Source organism: Pteropus alecto, unplaced genomic scaffold (assembly GCF_000325575.1).
Source record: "Pteropus alecto unplaced genomic scaffold, ASM32557v1 scaffold251, whole genome shotgun sequence".
In the NCBI taxonomy this organism is placed as follows: Eukaryota; Metazoa; Chordata; class Mammalia; order Chiroptera; family Pteropodidae; genus Pteropus; species Pteropus alecto.
Window position 1 is genome coordinate 1,957,288 of NW_006431048.1, and position 21,156 is coordinate 1,978,443.

At 34.4% G+C, this 21,156-nt stretch overlaps 1 protein-coding gene and 1 pseudogene across 4 annotated transcripts in view; one reads left to right on the plus strand and one right to left on the minus strand.

Annotated features, from left to right (window-relative positions):
- The window catches only part of SLC15A2 (solute carrier family 15 member 2), a 51,831-nt gene extending 31,941 nt beyond the window's left edge, over positions 1 to 19,890 (plus strand). For all 4 annotated transcript variants that reach the window (XM_025051983.1, XM_006905592.3, XM_025051988.1 and 1 more), the window contains 9 exons: positions 940 to 1,021; positions 1,576 to 1,710; positions 2,602 to 2,766; positions 2,917 to 2,963; positions 4,374 to 4,484; positions 5,100 to 5,196; positions 17,048 to 17,194; positions 17,790 to 17,894; positions 18,223 to 19,890. In XM_025051983.1, coding sequence (XP_024907751.1) covers positions 940 to 1,021; positions 1,576 to 1,710; positions 2,602 to 2,766; positions 2,917 to 2,963; positions 4,374 to 4,484; positions 5,100 to 5,196; positions 17,048 to 17,194; positions 17,790 to 17,894; positions 18,223 to 18,399 — 1,066 coding nt within the window. In that variant the 3' untranslated portion in view covers positions 18,400 to 19,890. The remainder of the gene's footprint in view (positions 1 to 939; positions 1,022 to 1,575; positions 1,711 to 2,601; positions 2,767 to 2,916; positions 2,964 to 4,373; positions 4,485 to 5,099; positions 5,197 to 17,047; positions 17,195 to 17,789; positions 17,895 to 18,222) is intronic.
- LOC112486189 lies at positions 57 to 174 on the minus strand (annotated as a pseudogene).
- Positions 19,891 to 21,156: the final 1,266 nt, after the last annotated feature.

Here is a 21,156-nt window from a genome sequence, read left to right on the forward strand (position 1 = left end):
CCTCACAGATTGCAAGGACCTTGTCAGCTTACAATCCCTTATTTTTTTATTTTTTATGCCTACAGCACTTGGTCTTCCTAGGTGGTATCCCATCCAAGTAGTAACCAGGCCTGACCCTGCTTAGCTTCCGAGATCAGATGGATCAGGCTTGTTCAGGATAGCACTGTCGTAGACTGATAACTAATCCCTTTAAATCTTCTATTGTTTCTATGAAACAAGTGGGGACACCTGGTAAGAGAGGGGATAGCATTGTCCCTATTTACTGCTTTTCCTCCATTCAAAATACAAGTGTTATTCTTTATAAAGTTTGACAGAAGAGGGTTTCAAGCTTCTTCTACTTCCTGATTTAATAGCAATTTCTTTTTAATGATGACCACTTTAACATATTCAAATGGCCTTTTATCATTTACTCATTTGTTGAGCAAATATTAGTGAGTTTAGTCCCAAGTGCCATGCAAATGTAAAAGCACAAATCTTGCCCTCAAGGAATTTATTGTTTAATAAGAGAGAGAATGAGTGCAAGGATAATTGTTACACGAAGTGAAACATGTAGAGAAGGAAGAGAGCTCTTCCTGCTCTCAGGGTCAAAAAAGACTTCTGAAGAAGAAAATGAGGTAATAATGTATTGTGCCTGGCATATGGTAAATGTTCAATAAATCTGGCTATAGTATTATTATTCTTGTTATTATGACATAATGGATAGAAAAACCGTCATAAACAAAGGTAGATGTGGGAAAATGTGGTGCATTACAAAGAACGGTTTAATATAACTCAGATAAATGGAGAAAAAAGAAAGTGTGAAGGGGAGTTCTAGGAAATACTATAAAAAGTCTTCAGGACCAAATCAGAAGAGGTCTCTAATGATAGGCCTCAGGGGTTTAGATTTTATCCCATAGAGTATAAGGTTTAGATATAATTTTCTCTCTCTTTTTTCTGCAGATCGCTTCGGAAAATGGCTGTTGGTATGATCCTAGCATGCCTGGCATTTGCATTTATGGCAGTTGTAGAGATAAAAATTAATGTGAGTTCAATAAATCTTAAGCTCCTTGTTTATTCTTCTGATTTCCTGAGATCTAGTACAGTACTTATTTTAGAAGGTGCACAATAAAAATTTGTGATAAATGAATTGATACAGGGATAGAGCAACAATGCAAAATGAGGTTCATCTCCCACCTGAGTGATTCAGAATATATTGTCAAGGAATTTCCAAACACTATATCCAAGGCAGCTAGCCTTCTCTTTGGAAACATAGGCTTAGATGATACCTTACCAGATACTCAAACAAATACCTTTTGGCAGATTGAATAGACACTACTAGGGAATGATGTATAAGATCACAGCTGAGTCAAAAAGTATGAAGTTCGTTAACTGGCATCTGTGCTTGCTACATTGAGCTGGTGCTTCCCCCTCAAAACTGCCTTCAGAGTTTTCGAAGCTGAATGCTCTTCAGAGGGAGAAAACTGTGCCTTCCTGACTAGATGAGCTAGGATGTCAACAATATAAGTGAAATATGTGTTCTTGTTTTATCCAAAGGGTTATTTGTTGATGATTCTGACATGTATTTTTTGTCCCAAGGAAATGGCCCTACCCCAGACAAATCCCCAAGAGATTTTCCTACAAGTCTTGAATCTGGCAGATGATGAGGTAAAGGTGAGAGTGCTGGGAGATGAAGACAATTCTCTGTTGGCAGTGTCCATCAAATCCTTTCAGGTGAGATACAGACTTTAATGAATTAGAAACACATTTTGGTTATGTACCAAAGCAGCAACATAATTTAGTGGTTAAGAGCATGCATTTGTGGAGTCAAACTGCCCCAGTCCAAATCCTGGTTCTGCCACTCTCAAAATAACTTTGAATAAGTTATTTTATCTCTAAACTTCAGTTTCAGCATCTGTACAATGGCAATAATTTTTATGTCAGAAGCCACTGTAAGGATAAGTATTATATATAAAGGACTTAGCATAGTATTTGGGACACTGTAAGCTTTCAATAGGTTGTAAAAGTTTGGCTTGCATGTTTTCACTACTATTACTTACCTACTCTGAAATATTTATTTAAAAATATTTTTAATAATAAAGGTAATATACATTTATTATTGAAAATTGAGGAGTATGTAGTAAGACGTAAAAACCACCTATAATTCCATCACCCAGAGACAATCACAGTGATCATTTTTGTATATATGAATAAACAAACTAATTTTTTTAAATGCTCAAACTCTATGTGTACTGACCTTGATTTTTTTTTTTTTAATGTTAATTGCATCATAAGCAAATTTCCCATGACCTTAGATAATCTTCGGTAGCATGATTTTAGTGGACACATAATATTCCATTCTATGGATATATCATAGTTTGTTTAAAGATTTCCTTATAGGTATTTAAGGTTTATTATTATATATATTCCTATAATGAATATCCTTACTCATAAATATTTATGCATGCCTCTAATTACTCCTTTGGTTTATTCCTAAAAATGAGATAACTAGTTTAAAGGATAATGTCAAAAGTATCTGATGTGGTTGTCTGCCCTGGGATGCTCTGAGATCGTGATGTCCGAGAGGGAGTAGAAGGTGAGCGTGATAGGTTTTTCATTCTATAGAAAATGCCACACTATTCCAAACTCCATTTGAAGACAAAAAAACAGAATTTCCACTTCCACCTGAAATACCACAATTTGTCTGTCTACACTGAGCATTCTGTGGAGGAGAGGAACTGGTACAGTCTGGTCATTCGAGAAGATGGGAAAAGTATTTCCAGCATAATGGTAAGTTAAAGAATGGCCTAGGTTCCAAATTGTTATGAGTATGATGACTGGCTCATCAATATCTTACCAAGGGTATGACAAATGAAACATTTTATGATTATCGGTTCCCTGTTGTCAGCTATAACTGATTTTTACTTTCCTCTTTTTAAGGTGAAGGATGCAGAAAACATAACAACCAATGGGATGACAGCTGTGAGGTTTGGATGTCAAGGAGATCCCAGGCCACTCTGTTCTCTTGAATCTTGGGTCACTTCTGATCTGTGGGGTTTCAGACGAAGAGGCCTCACATTCTATTTGTCTTGTACAGGGGTTCTCTTTCATAGGGTGTCAGAAGGCATTTTCCAGGACACAGAATGGATAGAATTGCTTTCCCATGTGGTATTCAAAAGTGACCCTATATCTTTGTATGTCCCCTATGCCCTGACGCATATATATCTTCTACTGAATTTTATCCATGTATCTTGTTTTCAGGAAAATAACTCAGTACTTTCCTCTCCGTGATCACCAGAGAGAAATTTAGAAGTGAACAAATAATCCTTCATTGTTGATAGTTGAATATCTCTTATTGTTATGGTGTTTTTAAGTATAGTTTTTATTATAAACTTATAGAGGCATCATGGTGTAATAAATGTAACAAATTTGGTTTTCAATCCAGGAAGGCTGAAGGTCTTGTCAGACAGCCTGGGACAGTTACAGAGATGGAGGTCACCTGCTTTCTGTGGCAAGAATCTGACATGAAATAGACAGATACACATGCCTATGGTCGTCAAGATTAGGTGGTTTCCATTAAGAATAGATAGGACTTCCCTGGGTCAGAGATCCATAGGATCTTCCAGAAGGGGGTGAAATAGGAAATTTCTGAATCAGTGCAAGATTATCTAAAGTCCAGGAATCACCATTAAGGATTCTAGAGGATACTGTCCTTATTATCCCATGAGCCAGAGATCAATGCAAAAGCTATCAAAATGGAAATGTACCAAAAACCCACACTGATGACACAGTTTAGGGGCCTAGGTTAAGAAGACTAAACAGATTGTTCTGGAAGGGTCGAAGATTGTATGCAGACTCCAAAACAATGATAATTTATTATGGGCTGGGAGTCTGAGCTTTGCATAATTCAAATCAGACTTCATTTACAAGAGGATAAATATCAGTTTTATATTTACAAGAGGATAAATACTGTATATATTTATATGTATATAATTATTTTTCTCAATGGAGTATCAGTTGGTGAATCCCACCATTATAAAAGGGAAATACATTGAATACACCGAAGCTGGATTAATGAGCAAACTCAGATTGCCATGGATGATTATGACAGTGTTCATCCTAGCTAGAGATTTGGTGAGGGTGTGGCGAATGGAAAGCTAATACTCCAGGAAAGAGAAAATTATGGACAGCTAAGAGTAGTGATTACTTTTTACATTTGAGTTCATTTACCAGTTAATGATATACATCACATACCTTTCATGTGCCAGCGACTGTTCTAGGCACTGGGGATTTAGTGATTAAAAAAAAAAGAAGAAGAAAAGAAAAGGCCCCTACCCTTTTATCATGTGTCTGTTTGGGAAGGTTTGTCTGATCTATAATATTGTTTCTATTCTTAGGTTTATTAACACTTTGCATAACGAGGTCAATGTCTCCCTGGGTACAGATATTTCCCTCAGTATTGGTGAAGACTATGGTGTGTCTGCTTATAGAACTGTGGAAAGAGGAGAGTAAGAGCATTACCTTTTGGACATTTTACTTTTAGCAATGATTGTTTTTTAAATGCTTTCTTTGCATATAGGTAGGGGTATATCAAGATAGTAGGTAATATTGAATATACAGACTCTAGCTCTTTTTCAACCCTTGCCTCCTTCCCTTAGTCTCACCTTTTCCTACATAGATATATTGAGATCATGACTGCTGCAAAGACCATACTATGTAGTTAACAAGGCCCATCTCTAGGAGATTTGCAAAGTTTGTTATTGGCTCCCATTCCTACACTTTGGTATTTCCTATTGGCACATCACTACTTCAGGCTTATCCTTTTAGGTTCAAGTTATATGCTGTTTCACTAATTCATAAGACTGGGATGGGAAAAATTCATTAAGACTTAGATGAGAAGACTTAGGTCTCGAAGTCCTAAGATGATTTAGTTTTAAAGTTAAAAAAAAAAAAACCCAACAGATCAGGGATGGAAAACCTGGCATGAAAATAATTCACTCCTAGAGAAATGGTGGCTTTGCTGCTTGACACACCATCAGTAGAGAGATAACTCTTTTCCCTGGTAATGGGATTACTTTTCTAAGCTGTGATGTTTATTCTAACCTAAATATCTCCTATTCCAGATACACTGTGGTACATTGTAAAACAGAAGATGATAACTTTTCTCTGAATTTGGGTCTACTAGACTTTGGTGCATCTTATCTGTTTGTTATTACTAATGTAAGTAGTTCATGGTCGTCCCTACTCTCTCCTTCCATATATCTGTATCTGTAACTGTATCTATCCTGGAATCCATTGAAGACTTTATGGCAAGACAGGATCACATATTTATTTGTAGGGTAAGATGATAGAGTCTATAATGACTTTAGAAAGCCTACTGTGGTTTTCATAGGGGACATTAAAAGAGAAAACATTGGCAGCAGGCACAGGGCCTGGGGGACTGGGAGATATACTTTATCTTGAATCATTACTATGAGGTGACATAGTCTGCTTCAGTCTCATTATGGCTCTAAGAAAACAAAGAGTATGTCTTTCCGACTGGCTCCACAGGCAAGTTACCTATCTCCCTAAAAATTTACCTGCTAGCATATCACAGTCTGAAATACCAATACTGATAGCAAATGTCAATCTCTACATAAAGTTTGGGTGATCAGTTAACTGTGATCCATCAAAAGCAATTGTCCCAGCGATTACGGGAAGGTAACTCTGAATTTTAATTTTGATGTCAGCATTTTTAAATTTAATTTAATTTTTTATTAAATTTATTGGGGTGACATTGTTTAATAAATAAATTGCTCAATAACACATCATCTGTATATTGCATTGAATATTTACTACCCAAAGTCAAATCTCCTTCTGTCACCATATATTTGACTCCCTTTACATTTATCTACCTCCCACCACCACCTTTCTCTCTGGTAACCACTAAACTATTGTGTGTCTATGAGTTTTTGTTTGTTTATCTTGGTCATTTGTTGCTATCAGTTTTATATCTTACATATTAATGAAATCATATGGTTCTCAACTTTTTCTGTCTGACTTATTTTTCTTAGCATGATTATCTCAAAATCCATTCATGTTGTTGAAAATAGAGATATTTCGTCTTTTCTTATGACTGAGTAATATTCCATTGTATATGTGTACCACATCTTTTTTATCCAGTCATCTATCAAAGGACACTTCAATTGTTTCCATGTCCTGGCCACCATGAATAGTGCTGCTATGAACACTGGGGTACATATATCTTTACAGATAAATGTCTTCAAATATTTGGGGTAGATACCCAGAAGAAGAATCACTGGGTCACATGGTAATTCTATCTTTAATTTTTTGAGGAACCTCGATACTGTTTTCTGTAGAGGCTGTAACAATTATATTCCCATCAGCAGTATATAAGGGTTCCTTTTTTCCCACAACCTCTCCAACACTTATTATTACCTGTCTTGTTGATAATAGCCATTCTTAAAGGTATGAGGTGGTATCTCATTGTGGTTTTGATTTGCATTCCCCTAATAGCTAGGAAATTGAACATCTTTTCATGTTTATTGGCCATTTGTATGTCTTCTCAGGAGAAGGGTCTATTCAGGTCCTCTGCCTATTTTTTAATCGAATTGTTTGTTTTTTTGTTGTTGTTGTTGAGTTGTATGAGTTCTTTGTATATGTTAGATATTAGCCCCTTATGAGAGGCATTGTTTGCAAATATCTTCTATTCAGTTGGTTGCCTCTTTGTTTTGTTGATGGTTTCTTTTGCTGTGCAGAAGTTTTTTAGTTTGATATAGTCCTATTCATTTATTTTTGCTTTTACTTCTTTTGACTTTGAGGCCAAATTTATAAAATCCTCTCTAAAACCAAAGTCCATGAGTTTAGTATCTATGTTTTCTTCTATGCAATTTATTGTTTCAGGTCTTATATTTAGGTCTTTGATCCATTTCGAGTTAATTTTAATGTATGGTGACAGATAGCAGTCTAGTTTCATTCTTTTGCATGTGGCTTTCCAATTTTCCTAGCACTATTTATTGAAGAGGTTTTCTTTTCTCCATTGTCTATTTTTAGCTCCTCTGTCAAAAATTATTTGCCCATGTTTATGTGGGTTTATTTCTGGACTCTCAATTTTGTTCCATTGGTCTGTGTGTCTGTTTTCTGCCAATACCATGCAGTTTTGTAGTATAATTTGAGGTCAGGCAGTGTGATACCTCTAGCCTTGTTCTTTTTCTTTTTTCTAAGGATTGCTTTGGCTATTCAGGGTCTTTTATGATTCCATACAAATCTGATGATTTTTTTTTGTTCTATTTCTTTAAAAAATTGCTATTGGGATTTTGAAGGGGATTACATTAAATCTATATATTGTTTTGGGTAATATGACCATTTGAATTATGTTGATTCTTCTAATCCATGAACACAAAATATCTTTTCATTTCTTTGTGTCTTCTTATTTTCTTTTAATAATGTTTGGTAGTTTTCAGTGCATATGTCCTCTACATCCTTTGTTAAGTTTATTCCTAGGTATTTTATTCTTTTTGTTGCAATTGCAAAATAAATTGGTTTTTTTATTTCTTTTTCTGAAATTTCATTGTTAGTATATAGGAATACAATGGATTTTTGTATGTTGATTTTGTATCTTGCCACTTTACTGTACTTGTTTATCGTTTAAAACAGTTTTTTGGTGGACTCTTTAAGGGTTTCCTTTTTTTTTTTAATCTTTATATTTTTATTTTTTTCAATTATAGTTGACATACAATATATTAGTTTCAGGTGTACAACAGTGATCAGACATTTATATAACTTATGAAGTGATCACCCCCAATAAATCCAGCACTCATCTGACACCATACATAGTTATTACAGTACTAGTGACTATATTCCCTATGCTATATTCTACATCCCCATGACTATTTTGTAACAACCAATTTATACCTCTTAATCTCTTCCCTCTTTCACCTATTCCACCTCCTATTTAGGGTTTTCTATATAGAGAATCATGTCTTCTTCAAAAAGTGACAATTTGACTTCTTCATTCCCAGTTTGGATGCCTTTTATTTTTTTCTCTTGCCTGACCGCTCTAGCTAGGACTTCTAATACTATATTGAAATAGAATGGCAAGAGTGGGCATTCTTGTCTTGTTCCTGATCTTAAAGGAAAGGTTTCAGTTTTTCACCATTAAGTATATTAGCTGAGGGTTTGTTGTATATTGCCTTTATTATGTTGAGGTATTTTCCTTTTATACTCATTTTAATAAGTGTTTTAATTATAAATGGATGCTGTATCTTGTCAAATGGAGTTTTTTGGCATCTATTGATATGACTGTATGATTTTTTAATTTATTTTGTTTATATGGTATATCATATTAATCAATTTGCATATGCTGAACTATATTTTGCCCCTGGAATGAACACCACTTGATCGCAATGTATAATCTTTTTAATGTATTGTATTCTATTTGCTAGAATTTTGTTTAGAATTTTAACATCTGTATTCATTAGAGATATTTGGTATGTATGTCCTTTTTTGTGTGTTAATCTTACCAAGAAGTATTGCCCTTCTTCAGTTTTTCAGAAGTATTTGAGAAGGACAGGTATTAAAACATCTTTTAATGTTTGGTAGAATTCATTAGTGAAGCCATCTGGTCCTGGACCTTTACTTTTGGGGAGGTTTTTGATGATTGTTTCAATTTCCTTACTGTTATAAGTCTATTTAGATTTTTCAGTACTTTGTGATTTAGTCTAGGAAGGTTGTATATTTCTAAGAACTTGTTCATTTCTTCTAAATTATTGAATTTGGTGGCATATAATCTTTCATAGTATTCTTGTATGATCCTTTGTATTTGTGTAGCATCTGTTAAAACTTTTCTTTCATTCCGATTTTATTTATTTGTGTCTTTTCTCTCTCTTTTTTTTTTTTTTAGTAGTCTGGCCAGGGGGTTGTCAATTTTATTGATTGTTTTAAAGAAACTGCTCTTTGTTGCATTAATTTTTCTATTGCCTTTTTGTTCTCAATTTCATTTAATTCTGCTCAAGTTTTTATTATTTCTTTCCTTCTGCTGACTTTGGGCTTTATTTGTTATTCTATTTCTAGTTCTTTAAGATGTAGTGTTAGGTCATTTATTTGGGATTTTTTCTTGTTTCCTGAGATAGGCTTGTAATGATATAAACTTTTATTACCACTTTTGCTGTATCCTAGAAGTTTCGATATGTTGTATTTTTGTTCTCATTTGGTTTTTTTGGTATCTCTTGATCGCTCCTTTTATTTCTTCTTTGACCTATTCATTGTTTAATAGCATGTTGTTTAATCTCCACATATTTGTGGATTTTCCTACTCTTTTTGCAGTTGATCTCCAATTTCAAAGCATTGTGGTTGGAAAATATGCTTGATATGATGTCAATCTTTTTTAATTTGTTGAGGCTGGTTTTGTGTCCCATCATATGCTCTATACTTGAGAATGTTTTATGTGCACTAAAGAAGAATATATAATCTGGTGTTTGGGGATGAAAAGCTCTGTAAATGTTGATTATGTCCAATTGGTCTAATGTGGCATTTAAGGCTGATGTTTTCTTATTCTTTTTCTGTTTGGATAATCTATCTATAGCTGTCAAAGGAATATTTAGGTCCTGTACTCTAATCGTGTTTTTGTCAGTTTCTCTCTTTAGTTCTGTTAGTAGTTGCTTTATATATTTTGTCACTCCCTGATTAGGAGCATATATATTGATAAGTGTTATGTCTTCTGGCTGTATTGCCCCCTTTATTATTATAAAATGTCTATCCTTGTCTCTTGTTACCTTTTTTATCTCGAAGTATATTTTGTAGGTATAAGTACAACTACACCCACTTTTCTCTGGATGCCATTTGCTTGGAGTATCGTTTTGTCACCCTTTCACTTTGAGTCTATATTTTTGCAGTTGAGATGTGTCTCTTGAAGGCAGCATATGGTTGGGTTTTGTTTTACAATCCAATCTACTACTTTGTGACTTTTTTATTGATAAATTCAGTCCATTTACATTTTGGGTGATCATATATATGTTGTGTTTCTGTCTGTTATTTTAGTTTGGTGGTATTCTACATTTTCCTCTTCTGTTCCCTCTTTTTTTTTATATTATATGGCTCAGTTCTAGATTTTTTTTTCTGTGTAGTAACCATAAGTTAATGTAAAAGAAAGTTTCATATATACAGTGTTATATGGCTCAGTTCTAGATTTTTTTTCTGTGTAGTAACCATTAAGTTAATGTAAAAGAAAGTTTCATATATACAGTGTCCTTTTTTTTTCTGCATGTGTTATCTCCATCTCCCTTTGCATGTTTTAACTCCACCCATTTTCTGTTTTTGTTGTCACAGATTGACCTTATTTAAGCTGTAAGTTCATTTCCAAGTTGCAGTAGCTTTCGTCTTCTTTTTCTTAAAATGTTTTTCTTTAACCATTATGTAATATTTAAGTGTGTAATACCCTATATTGAATAAGGGTTGCAATTTCCTGCTTCTGTCTATCTGCTAGTCATTTTACTCATGGTTTTGTATCTTTTTATCTCTGTTTCAGGTAGAATAACCCCCTTTATTATTTCCTATAAAGCAGCCCTTGTGGTGGAAAATTTCCTCAGCTTCTGTATGTCTGGAAAGGTCTTTATTTCTCTTTCATATCTAAAGGATAACTTTGCTGGATATATTATTCTTGGCTGGTATTTTCTCTCTTTCAACAGAGAAATATTTGAATATTTGATTCCACTCCCTCTTAGCTTGTAGAATTTCTGTTAAAAAATCGATCATAATCTAATGAGATTTCCTTTATAGATTACCATTTTCTTTACCCTGGGTGCCTTGAGAATTTTTTCTTTGTCATTAGTTTTTGACAATTTTAATAAACTATGCCTTGGAGAAGGCCTTTTTGGACAGAGATAATTAGCTGTTCTGTTTACTTCTTGGATTCAAAGACCCAGTTCTTTCCATAGTTTGGAGAAGTTCTCATTGACTATTTGTTTAAATAGGCTCTCTATTCCCTTTCCCCTGTTTTCTTCTTCTCGTATACTCATTATTCTTATGTTGCTCTTTCAGATGTAGTCAGATAGTTTTTGTAGAGATCTTTCATTTTTTTTCACTCTCAAGTCTCTCTCTTCCATCTATGTCATTTCTAGATTTCTGTCTTTGATATCATTAATTCTTTCTTCCATCTGGTTTACTCTATTTCCTAAGTTCGGTATTTCAATCTTCATCTCTTTTATTGAGTCCTTCAGCCCCAGAATTTCTATTTGGTTCTTTTTTAAAGTCTCAATCTCTTTGGTAAAGTATTCCTTTTGTTTGTTGATTTTGTTTCTAAGTTCATTAAACTGCCTATCTGAGTTTTCTTGCATCTCATCGAGTTTTTTCAGAACTGCAATCTTGAATTTTTTATCATTTAAATAATATATTTCCATGTCTTTAAGTTTATTTTCTGGAAATATTTTATTTTCTTTCTGAGTTGCCTTGTTACCTTGGTTATTCGTGATATTTGATAGATTACTTCTCCTCCTAGGCATTTATGGGAATGAATTCTGCTTTATTATTATTATTATTATTATTATTATTATTATTATTATTATTTATTATAAAATTAAGTGTGATGCATCTTTAGCAGGTTGATAAGAAGACATTTTCCTTTTGTTTTCTAGTAGATGTTGCACAAGCTACTTGCACTGTCCATGCCTCCTGGATCTCTGCTGGGCAAAAGTTTCCCTTTATTCCCTGGGGAGGTGGGTTTCTCCTCTGTGACCAGGTCACCTTGGTCTCAGGGCTCTACCTCCATGGGACAATGTGGTGGGCAATAGGGTTCTGAGTCCTTGTCCCAGCACTGCCCCAGCAGCCAGATGCAGTGTTGTGCTGCCTGCGGTGTCCCACGTGCCTATGCTGGAATCAGCCTTGATGGGTGGCTGCAGATGGGTTGGGAAGGCTTCTGGTATGTTTGCAGCATTGTTTTTCTCCTAGTAATGGCAACTGCCAGACCTCAGCTGCCTTGCCTCTGTATCTCCACAAATATCACTGGGATTAGGTGCAGTGTGCATCTGCCACTCAAAAACTATCTCTTTAGTTCTCTGGGCTGTAGTTCTCTGGGCATTGCAGTCCAACACTCGCCGATATAGTTTTTTTCCTGGGGCCCGCTGCTAGCTCTGGGAGGATGCAGGGAGGCAAGTTTGGGGAGAGTGAAGAGAGGTGGCCAGGTTTAGTGGCTTTGTTTTCTGCCTGGCAGTGATGGCTGCTAGAACACAGCTGTCACACTTCTGTATTCTGGTCTGTGCCCCAATAGATCGATAGATCACTGGGTTCAGCTGTAGTGTATGCTGATCACTCAGGCAGGAATGTGTGGGGCATGCAGCAACCTGATTCTTCCCCTCTCCCTTTTTCTTACAGTGAGCTCCAGGCTGGGACTGCAGCACCTGTCTCTGTTCTTCTTCCTTCCCTATTCCCCTGTTTGCCTAGATTCTCCTGCCTTCAGATGTTTCAAAGTGCAGATCTCTCAGACATGTTTGTTAGACTAGAAATCCTTTTTGGATTATAGCTGTTCGACGTGTTGTAATTTCAAGGGGAGAGATCAAAGGGACTCCTCACACCACTGTGCTTCCCACGTCACTGTCCCTTGATGTCAATCTCGATTCTAATTTTATTTAATTACTTTTGATATTGTATTAAATATAAAAAATAGTTGAATAATAAAAAGATGGAACATTTCTAAAGTATGATTAGAATAATCTGTAGAGTTTTATTTATTTAATTAATTGATTTGATAACCTAAATATTTGGTATGCTGTTTTTATTACAGCTTAATAGAGATATACCATACAATTCACCCATTTAAAATGTATAATGGTTTTAAAGATATTAACATATTCGATATATATAGATAGATCTATATTTACTATATAGAGAATATTTTTCAATAATATATATTCAATAGGTTTTAATATATTCACAGAATTGTGCAACTTGTTATTGTTCCAAAAAGAATCCCCAAACACATTAGCAATCACTCCCCATTTCTTCCTAAACCCTCTAGCCCTAGACAACTACTTTTCTACTTCCTGTCTCCATAAATTTGCCTATTCTGGACATTTCATGTATATGGAACGATACAATATGTATTTCATTTAGCATACTTTTCAAGGCTCATCCATGTTGTAGTACATATCAATACTTAATTTCTTTTTATTGCCAAATAATATTCCATTGAATAAATATAACACATTTTGTTTATCTGTTTATCAGTTTGGATTGTTTCCATCTTTTGACTATTATAAACAATGTTGTTATGAACATTCATGTGCAAATTTTTGTTTAGATATATGTTTTCATTTGAGGGGCAATATACCCAGGAGTGGAACTATTTGTGGAGTCACATGGTAATTCTATGTTTAACCATTCGAGGAACTGCTAGTCTTTTCCAAAGCAAATATACCATTTTACATTCCCAGCAATGGTATATGAAAGGTTGCAATTTCTCCACATCCTCAGTAACACTTGTTTTTCTGTCTTTTTAATTATAGCCATCCTACAAGGTATGAAATGTTATCTGATTATGGTTTTAATTATTATTTTCCTGATGACTAATGATATTGAGCATCTTTTCATATACTTGTTAGCCATTTGTTTATATGCTTTGAAGAAATGTCTATTCAGATCCTTTCCCTAATTTCTAATTGGATTGTCTTTTTATTATTCAGTTTTAAGCATTCCTCATATATTTCAGATATGTTTGTTATCAGATATATATTTGCAAATATTTTCTTCCGTTTGATAGTTTGTCTTTTTAACTTCCTTGGTCATGTCCAATGAAGCACAAACACTTGTAATTTTTCTAATGTTCAATTTGTCTATTTTTTTTCTTTCATTGCTTGTGATTTAGGCATCATATCCATTGCCCAATCCAAGGTCACGAGGATTTCTGCCTATGTTTTCTCCTAAGAATTTTATAGTTTTAGCTCTTACATTTTGGTCTTTAATCCATGTTGAGTTAATTTTGTATATGGTGTGAGGTAGGTGGTTAACTTCATTCTTTTGTAAGTAAATATCCAGTTGTTCCAGCGCAATTTGTTGAAAAGACTATTTTTTCCCTATTAAATGATCTTGGCACTCTTTTCAAAAAACAATTGACCATAAGTGGGAAGGCTTGTTTCTGGGTTCTCAGTTCTATCCCATTGATCTATATGACTATCCTTGTGCCAGTACCACACTGTCTTGACTACTGTTACTTTGTAATAAATTTTGAAATCAGGAAGTGTGAGTTCTTGTTCATTTTTAAGATTGATTTAGATATTCTGGGTTCCATGAATTTCCATATGAATTTTTTGATCAGCTTAGGAATGGAAGCCTAGTTAGGAATTTGATAAGGATTTCTTTAAATCTGTAGGTGATTTTGAGAAGTATTTCTACTCCTTAGGTCTTTAAGACCTACATATTTTTCAACAATGTTTTGTAACTTTAAGAGTATAGGTTTTACTTTAATTTTATTAAATTTATTCGTAAGTATTTTATTCTTTTATGATGCTGTTATTAATGGAATCTTTTTCCTAATTTCATTTGCAGATTCTTCATTGCAAGTGTGTAGAAATACAATTGATTTTATATATTGATCTTGTATCCTGCAACCTTACTCAACTCATTTATTAGTTCTAATAATTTCTTTTAGTGGATCCCTTAGGACTTTCTACCTACAAGATTGTGTCATTTGCAAAGAGATAGCTTTACTTCTTCCGTTTCAATATGGATGGCTTTTTCTCTTTCTTTTTTTATTAAAAAAATTTTTTTTGACTAATTGCCTTCAATACAATGTTGAATAGAAGTAGTAAGAGCAGACATCCTCTTAGGGGGAAAACATTCAGTCTTTTATTATTAAGTATGTTAGCTGTGGGCTTTTCATAGGTGTGATTTATCAGGTTACATTCCCATCTATTCCTAGTTTGTTGGGATTTTTAATTCTTTAATTTTTAATTTTTACCATGAAGGGGATTGTATTTCGTCAAATGTTTTTTCTGTGTCTATTGAGATAATTATGTGGTCTTGTCCTTTATTCCACTGATGTGGTATAAGTTGATTTTCAGATGTTAAACCAATTAGCTGTATTAGTTTTCTAGGGCTATTGTAACAAAGTGCCAGAAGCTGAGTGGCTTAAAGAAGAGAAATTTATTATCTTACAGTCATGAAGGCTAAAAGCCTAAGATCAAGGTGTTAGTAGAGTTGGTTTCTTATGAGGGCTGTTGGTTTCTTATGAGGAAGAATCTTCCATGACCTTCTTGTAGCTTCTGGTGGGTTTCTGGCAATATTTGGTGTTCCTAAGTGTTTAGAAGATCGCCCCAATCTCTGCCTTCATTTTCATATGGAGTTCTCCCTATATGCTTGACTATATGAGAAGATCTCCATGTGCATATTTGTCCTTTTTTATAAGAACACCAGTTGTATTGAATTAGGGTCCACCCTAATGACCTCATTTTAACTTGACTAATCTTTCTGCAAAAACTCTATTTCCAAATAAGTTCACATTTTCAGTTACTGGGGGTTAGGATCCAACATACGAGCTTTAGAGAGTCAAAATTCAACCCATAACACTTGCATTTCTGGTGTTATTCCATTTATTGTTTGTTCTGTCTTTTACATGCTGCTTAAGATAGAGGCCATATATATTGTTTCTGAATGCTAGGGTCTAATACACATCTAGATGAGAGATCATAAATTGGAGACCTGGGACCCCAGTTCCTTCCATCGTTCTATTTTTCTTGGTCTGTACCATATTGTCAATAATAATAACAATTATTATTGACTGTTTAACATTTAAGAGATTTCACCTCAGAAGCTGAATATATAACATTTCTTAAAAACAATATCAGAAGATTTGTATCAGGACATGTACCATGTCAGCTAACTGATGCTGTAATAGTTGTACCCTCTAGAAGGGGCCTGTGTGTCTAGTTCACCATAGCCCACTCATTTACATTCAGCCGACTTTATTTACTTAATTACCTGCCTATGGATATTTGAATATATGATCTTGATTTAGAAGCTGAAGTCATTTTTCTCAGGCTGAGAAAACCCAAATATATGTCCAGGTATTTTTCACAGTATCAACTAAAGCAAAATTTTACATTGCTATTGAACCCAGTGGCTCTTTGACTCAGAGAATCAACTGCATTTAAATATCAAGGACTTTTTATTTCAAAGACATTTGACCTTGATGTTTTAACTCTGCCATTTTTATCTCATGTATCCATATATTATACCTACTACATAAGAATGATTTTATTCCAAGAAATATATATAATTTTAAAATTTTTGTTCCATTTAAAACACATATTAGTAGACACAATCTATATAAAACCAACCGTAGCTAAAAACCTACATATAGTAAAAGTAGTTTTAGACTAAAACAAGATTGTAGAATCATGTATATTTTGTAATATTAAAAAAATTGATCCTAAAATTTCCTTATGACCAAAATTTATAGAAAAATTACATCTTTTTAAAGTATTTGAGTATGTAAAATTTAAGCTAAAAAATAATGGCTAGTAAACAGAATTCAATATAGCAGGTGGTATTTGATATAGATTTTTAAAAAATTATCAACAAAATTTTCAATGTAAGAGTTATCAAGAAAATAATTCATTCTGATAAAAGTAATTTTAGTAAAATAAAAATTTTAATGGACGATGTTAAAAACAATTTAATTATACTTACATAGAAAATTGGACAAGGAATTAGACTTTTCTCAAGAACATGTTTTCTAAAAATTCATTGTGTTTGTATAATTCAGATGCTGTGTTATATTTAAATGTTGGTCAGGATACAAATATGCAATAGATCAGAATGGTAGGAATCCAAACTACAATATCAAACTATTCTGCCATTTAGGGACTTTGTCAATAATGGTGTTTGAAGCCAGGCAGGTAAGTACAGTGTTACCAAAAAGAACTTCAAAATATTGAAATTGTGTAGAAATTGTGCAATGTCTTGAAGGTAGCAAAAGGATGAAAATATAAAGAAGGGATGGATATAAGGCCATAGAACACTATAGGTTAAAAATATTTACTTCAGACTACTGATAAACTTATTTCTTCTTTCTGTCATTAAGAGCACCAGTCAGGGTCTTCAGGCTTGGAAGATGGAAAGCATCCTGACCAACAAAATATCCATTGTATGGCAGCTACCACAATATGCCCTGGTTACAGCTGGAGAGGTCATGTTCTCTGTTACAGGACTTGAGTTTTCTTATTCTCAGGTAGGATTTTGTAAATGGGAAGTGGAGGTGGAGGTACTGCTTAGAGGATGGTGAATTTTAATCCTGGCACTGCCTTAAATAGGCTTGTGACCCTGACCAAGACCTTCATATTTTTTGGCCTTAGATTCCTTACACATGACTCTGAATAGAGAGTCATCTTGATTCCCAGGATCATAACAGTGCAACATAGTAGCCTATGCTCTTTGAGATCTAGAAAAGGATACTTAAAAATTGAGAGTAAGGGCCCTGGAGTCAAACTGCCTATGTTCAAATTTTGGCTGCACAACCTACGGCGTAACCTTGAGCAAGTAAATTATCACTTCTCTAATGCTATTTTTCTTTATGTATAAAATAAGAATGCCAATAGAACTTATCAGAGTTGTAATGAAGATTATGTGATATAATGATTTAAAATGTTTGATTAAGAGCTCCATCCTATTATTGCTGTTAACATTATAACATCCTGAATCAATGTGATAGCTGAATTTAGGGAAGTTCGAATCTAGAAACTTTTGTGGAAGTTTACTGGGTAGATGCATGGGGCATGAGGGTAGTGTAGGGAGTTTGTTTACTCACAGATTTGTGTCTTCTCTAGGCTCCCTCTAGCATGAAGTCTGTACTCCAGGCAGCCTGGTTGTTGACAATTGGAGTTGGGAATTTCATCGTGTTTGCTGTGGCACAATTCAGTGGCCTGGTACAGGTATGCATCTGAGAGAAACAAGAGCTTGTGGCCATCCAAGGTTTCCCCTCCAAATTCCTCTTCTCCCTTTTCCTCCATACCTCAGCCTTCCACATTCTCCATGTGAGATGGGTTAGATACACACAGATTTTGCCAGGGAAATATGTAAATGTCAGCAATGACCACCATAGGGCCATGTGAAGAGAGGTCAGTGAATCCAGTCTTCTTTTAGCAAACCTCTGCCTAAATGGTGACCCTGGGTCAACTGCTCCCTAGTACTCATCCTTTGAAGGGCTCTTTAATTTCAGGTATGTCCATATTTTTTTCTTATATTTATTTCTTCCTGCAGTGGGCTGAATTCCTTTTGTTTTCCTGCCTCCTACTGGTGGTCTGCCTGATCTTCTCCATCATGGGTTACTACTATGTTCCTCTAAAGCCAGAAGATATTCAGGAGCCAGCAGATAAGCAAATTCTCCATATCCAAGAGAACATGATCAACTTGGAGACCAAGAACACAAAGTTCTAATGGCTCCTAGGACTCTGCCCAGACCCAAATTCCTGACTCTGTTCTTGGATTTTGTTCTTCTCATCTATCAGTGAACTCTGTAAACTTTATGTAGTCCAAATGGCCATGAAAAACACAAATGTATAATTGAGATTAGTCTCTGTAGATATGCAAAGTTACGTGAGAATTACTTAAACTGCTATTTAGAACTGATAACCTCACCATCTAAGGTCCTGATTTAGGGGCAAACTTGCAAAATAACTGAGAAATGGTATTTCAAGTTTCTTCATAAGCGATATAATTGTATTAATCACAAGGACCTCAAGAATTGGTACATCTGGTGTGATCTGGTCCAGGGGCTGGCTTATCAGCTACCCAAGTTTACTTAGTAAATTTTTCAGTACAGATAGTAGGATACAGAATGCCATTTTATTAACACACAGGAGAAGCTATATCTTTTTGATAGTTACAGTATTTTATCTACTAACCCAAACACCCCTTTCTCAGTACTGATAGATCATTGGAAATCAAATTAAAGATAATAAACATTGGTAAACATGGTTCTGGAAAATAGGAAAAGATATAAATTTTAGAAATCTTGATGAACCATTTTTCTATAATGCACATTCTTCTTAGGGACTATAATATTTCAGCTCTGGCTTATGCCCTTCTATGGACAATTATAAAGACACTAATTATAATTTCGAAACCCTGTCTTTTCATTGTTGTTGAGACAGCCTTTTCTCATTATTATGTCATGTCTTGCTTATTACAACAAGTATTTAATAACAGCAAAATTTTTATGACTATTATTATTTCCTTCAGCCTCTAAGAAGTGGCTCCATTTTGATAATTTTTCTTGCTTTACTTTTCCACAATTTGAAATGCCATTTCTTCAATGAGGACTGGGAATTTCTTGTTTATTAAAAAAAAGTTATATTAATACTCTAGGTTTGAGCTTCTAAAATGGTGATGCTCAATGGAGGGGTATGGTTCCATATAAAGATCCTATCAAAATCTGTGGAAGAAAGGAGGAGTGGGAGAATATGAGATTTATTGTTTATTTCTGCATTCATGAAAAAGATGAGAAACATCACCTTGCACACACAATAAATGAATCTGTGGACAGACATGGGAATGTCATTACTCTGGTGAGTTACTAAGGAAAAAAGTTCAGAACCACTATACTAGAAAGTCTCATTTTCATTGGATTTTCTCCATTACTTTCATTTAGAACAGTGTTGCATCTCACACTGTAGACATAACGAGTAAGAGAACTTACTCCAGTTTCCCAAACATTATATGCTTTGGTTTAGTGACCAAGGTTTCAGAGTACTGAAGTGACAGTATCACTATCCAGTTTTCCCAGATATCTCGATGCAAACCTTACCCTACTCCTTCAGAAGATATTCTGTTCATTTTTTTGAGCAACATTAACTCAATCTGTTCTATGATATATTGTTTTAAGAGATATTAACAGTGCTCTATGAATAAAAGTTTCTATAGACAAATTTTGAGAATGAGGCATATTATATCTTCTTCTTAATACATGCATATAAAAGATTCTTAGAAATCCTGCAGTAAAGATATAAGACACTTTGAATAGCCTAACATGGTATAGTATTCTGCAGAACACTGGTTTGGTAAAAACTAGTAGGCAATTCTTACTTATGCTGAACTAAAACTTCTTCTCTGAAACTTCCTACCATTGGTTCTTTTCTTTCTAGCTAACAAAAATAAACATAATCCCCTCTTCCCATGTGGTAAACTCTTTGCTATTTGGGGAGAGCTTTCACTTCTCCTTCCCAATCACCAAGTAAATATTCATCAAGTCAAAGATTCTCAGTTCCTTTAATGGTTCCTCACAGGGCAAGGTCCAGTCCTTTTACCACTCTGTTTTCCTTTTCTGTAAAATATCCTATGTCTGAAATGCAGCAGTGGATCAGAATTCCTCTTAATATGTGATACTTAGAGCCAAATACAACATTCCAGAAGTGGTCAGATTAGAAGAACTAGGATCTGCCTTTCTCTAAAGAATACACATCTGTTAATACAACCTTAGGTAACATTAGATGTTTTTGGCAACTATATCACAATGTAGGCTTATATTCTAACCCTCTGGTTGGCTAAATTCTCCAATTTTTTTTTTTTATATCACCATTTTTTAAGGGAGCCATTGTTTATCAAAATACATCATTGAGTTCCACTATATGCCATTCACTAAGTCAGATGTCGGAAAACAAAGATGAAAAATCTGCTATACCTGAATGCAAGGTTACCTCTGTCAAGATCCTAGAGAGTACAAAGGCCTTGAGAAAGTAATGGTATATTGAGAAAAAGCAAGAAGGACAGTATGACAGGACTGCAGTAAAGTATAAAGAGGTAGAGGATACAGTCAGAGGAAGATAGGAACCATATTGTGTGTGGCCTTGTGACCAAGGTAATTTTGATGTTATTCTAAATATCATCAGTTATTTAGATGTGAAATGAGATGTGAAGACATTGGAGGTTTAGAACATGGGAGTGACATAATTTGATTCTCTATTTAAGATCACTCTGGCTGCTACGTGGAGAATTGTCTGAAGGCAGGAAGGAAGATTGCCCAATTAGCCAATTGGGAGATTTTTGTAATAGTCCAGGCAAAAGATGATTGTTACTTGGACAAGGTGGCAGCAGTGGAGGTGGGGAGAAATGATTTGACTTGGAATTTAACTCTAAGGTAGTACTGTCATGATTTAAGTATGGTTTGTATATATGGTTTGAAAGAATGAAATCAAT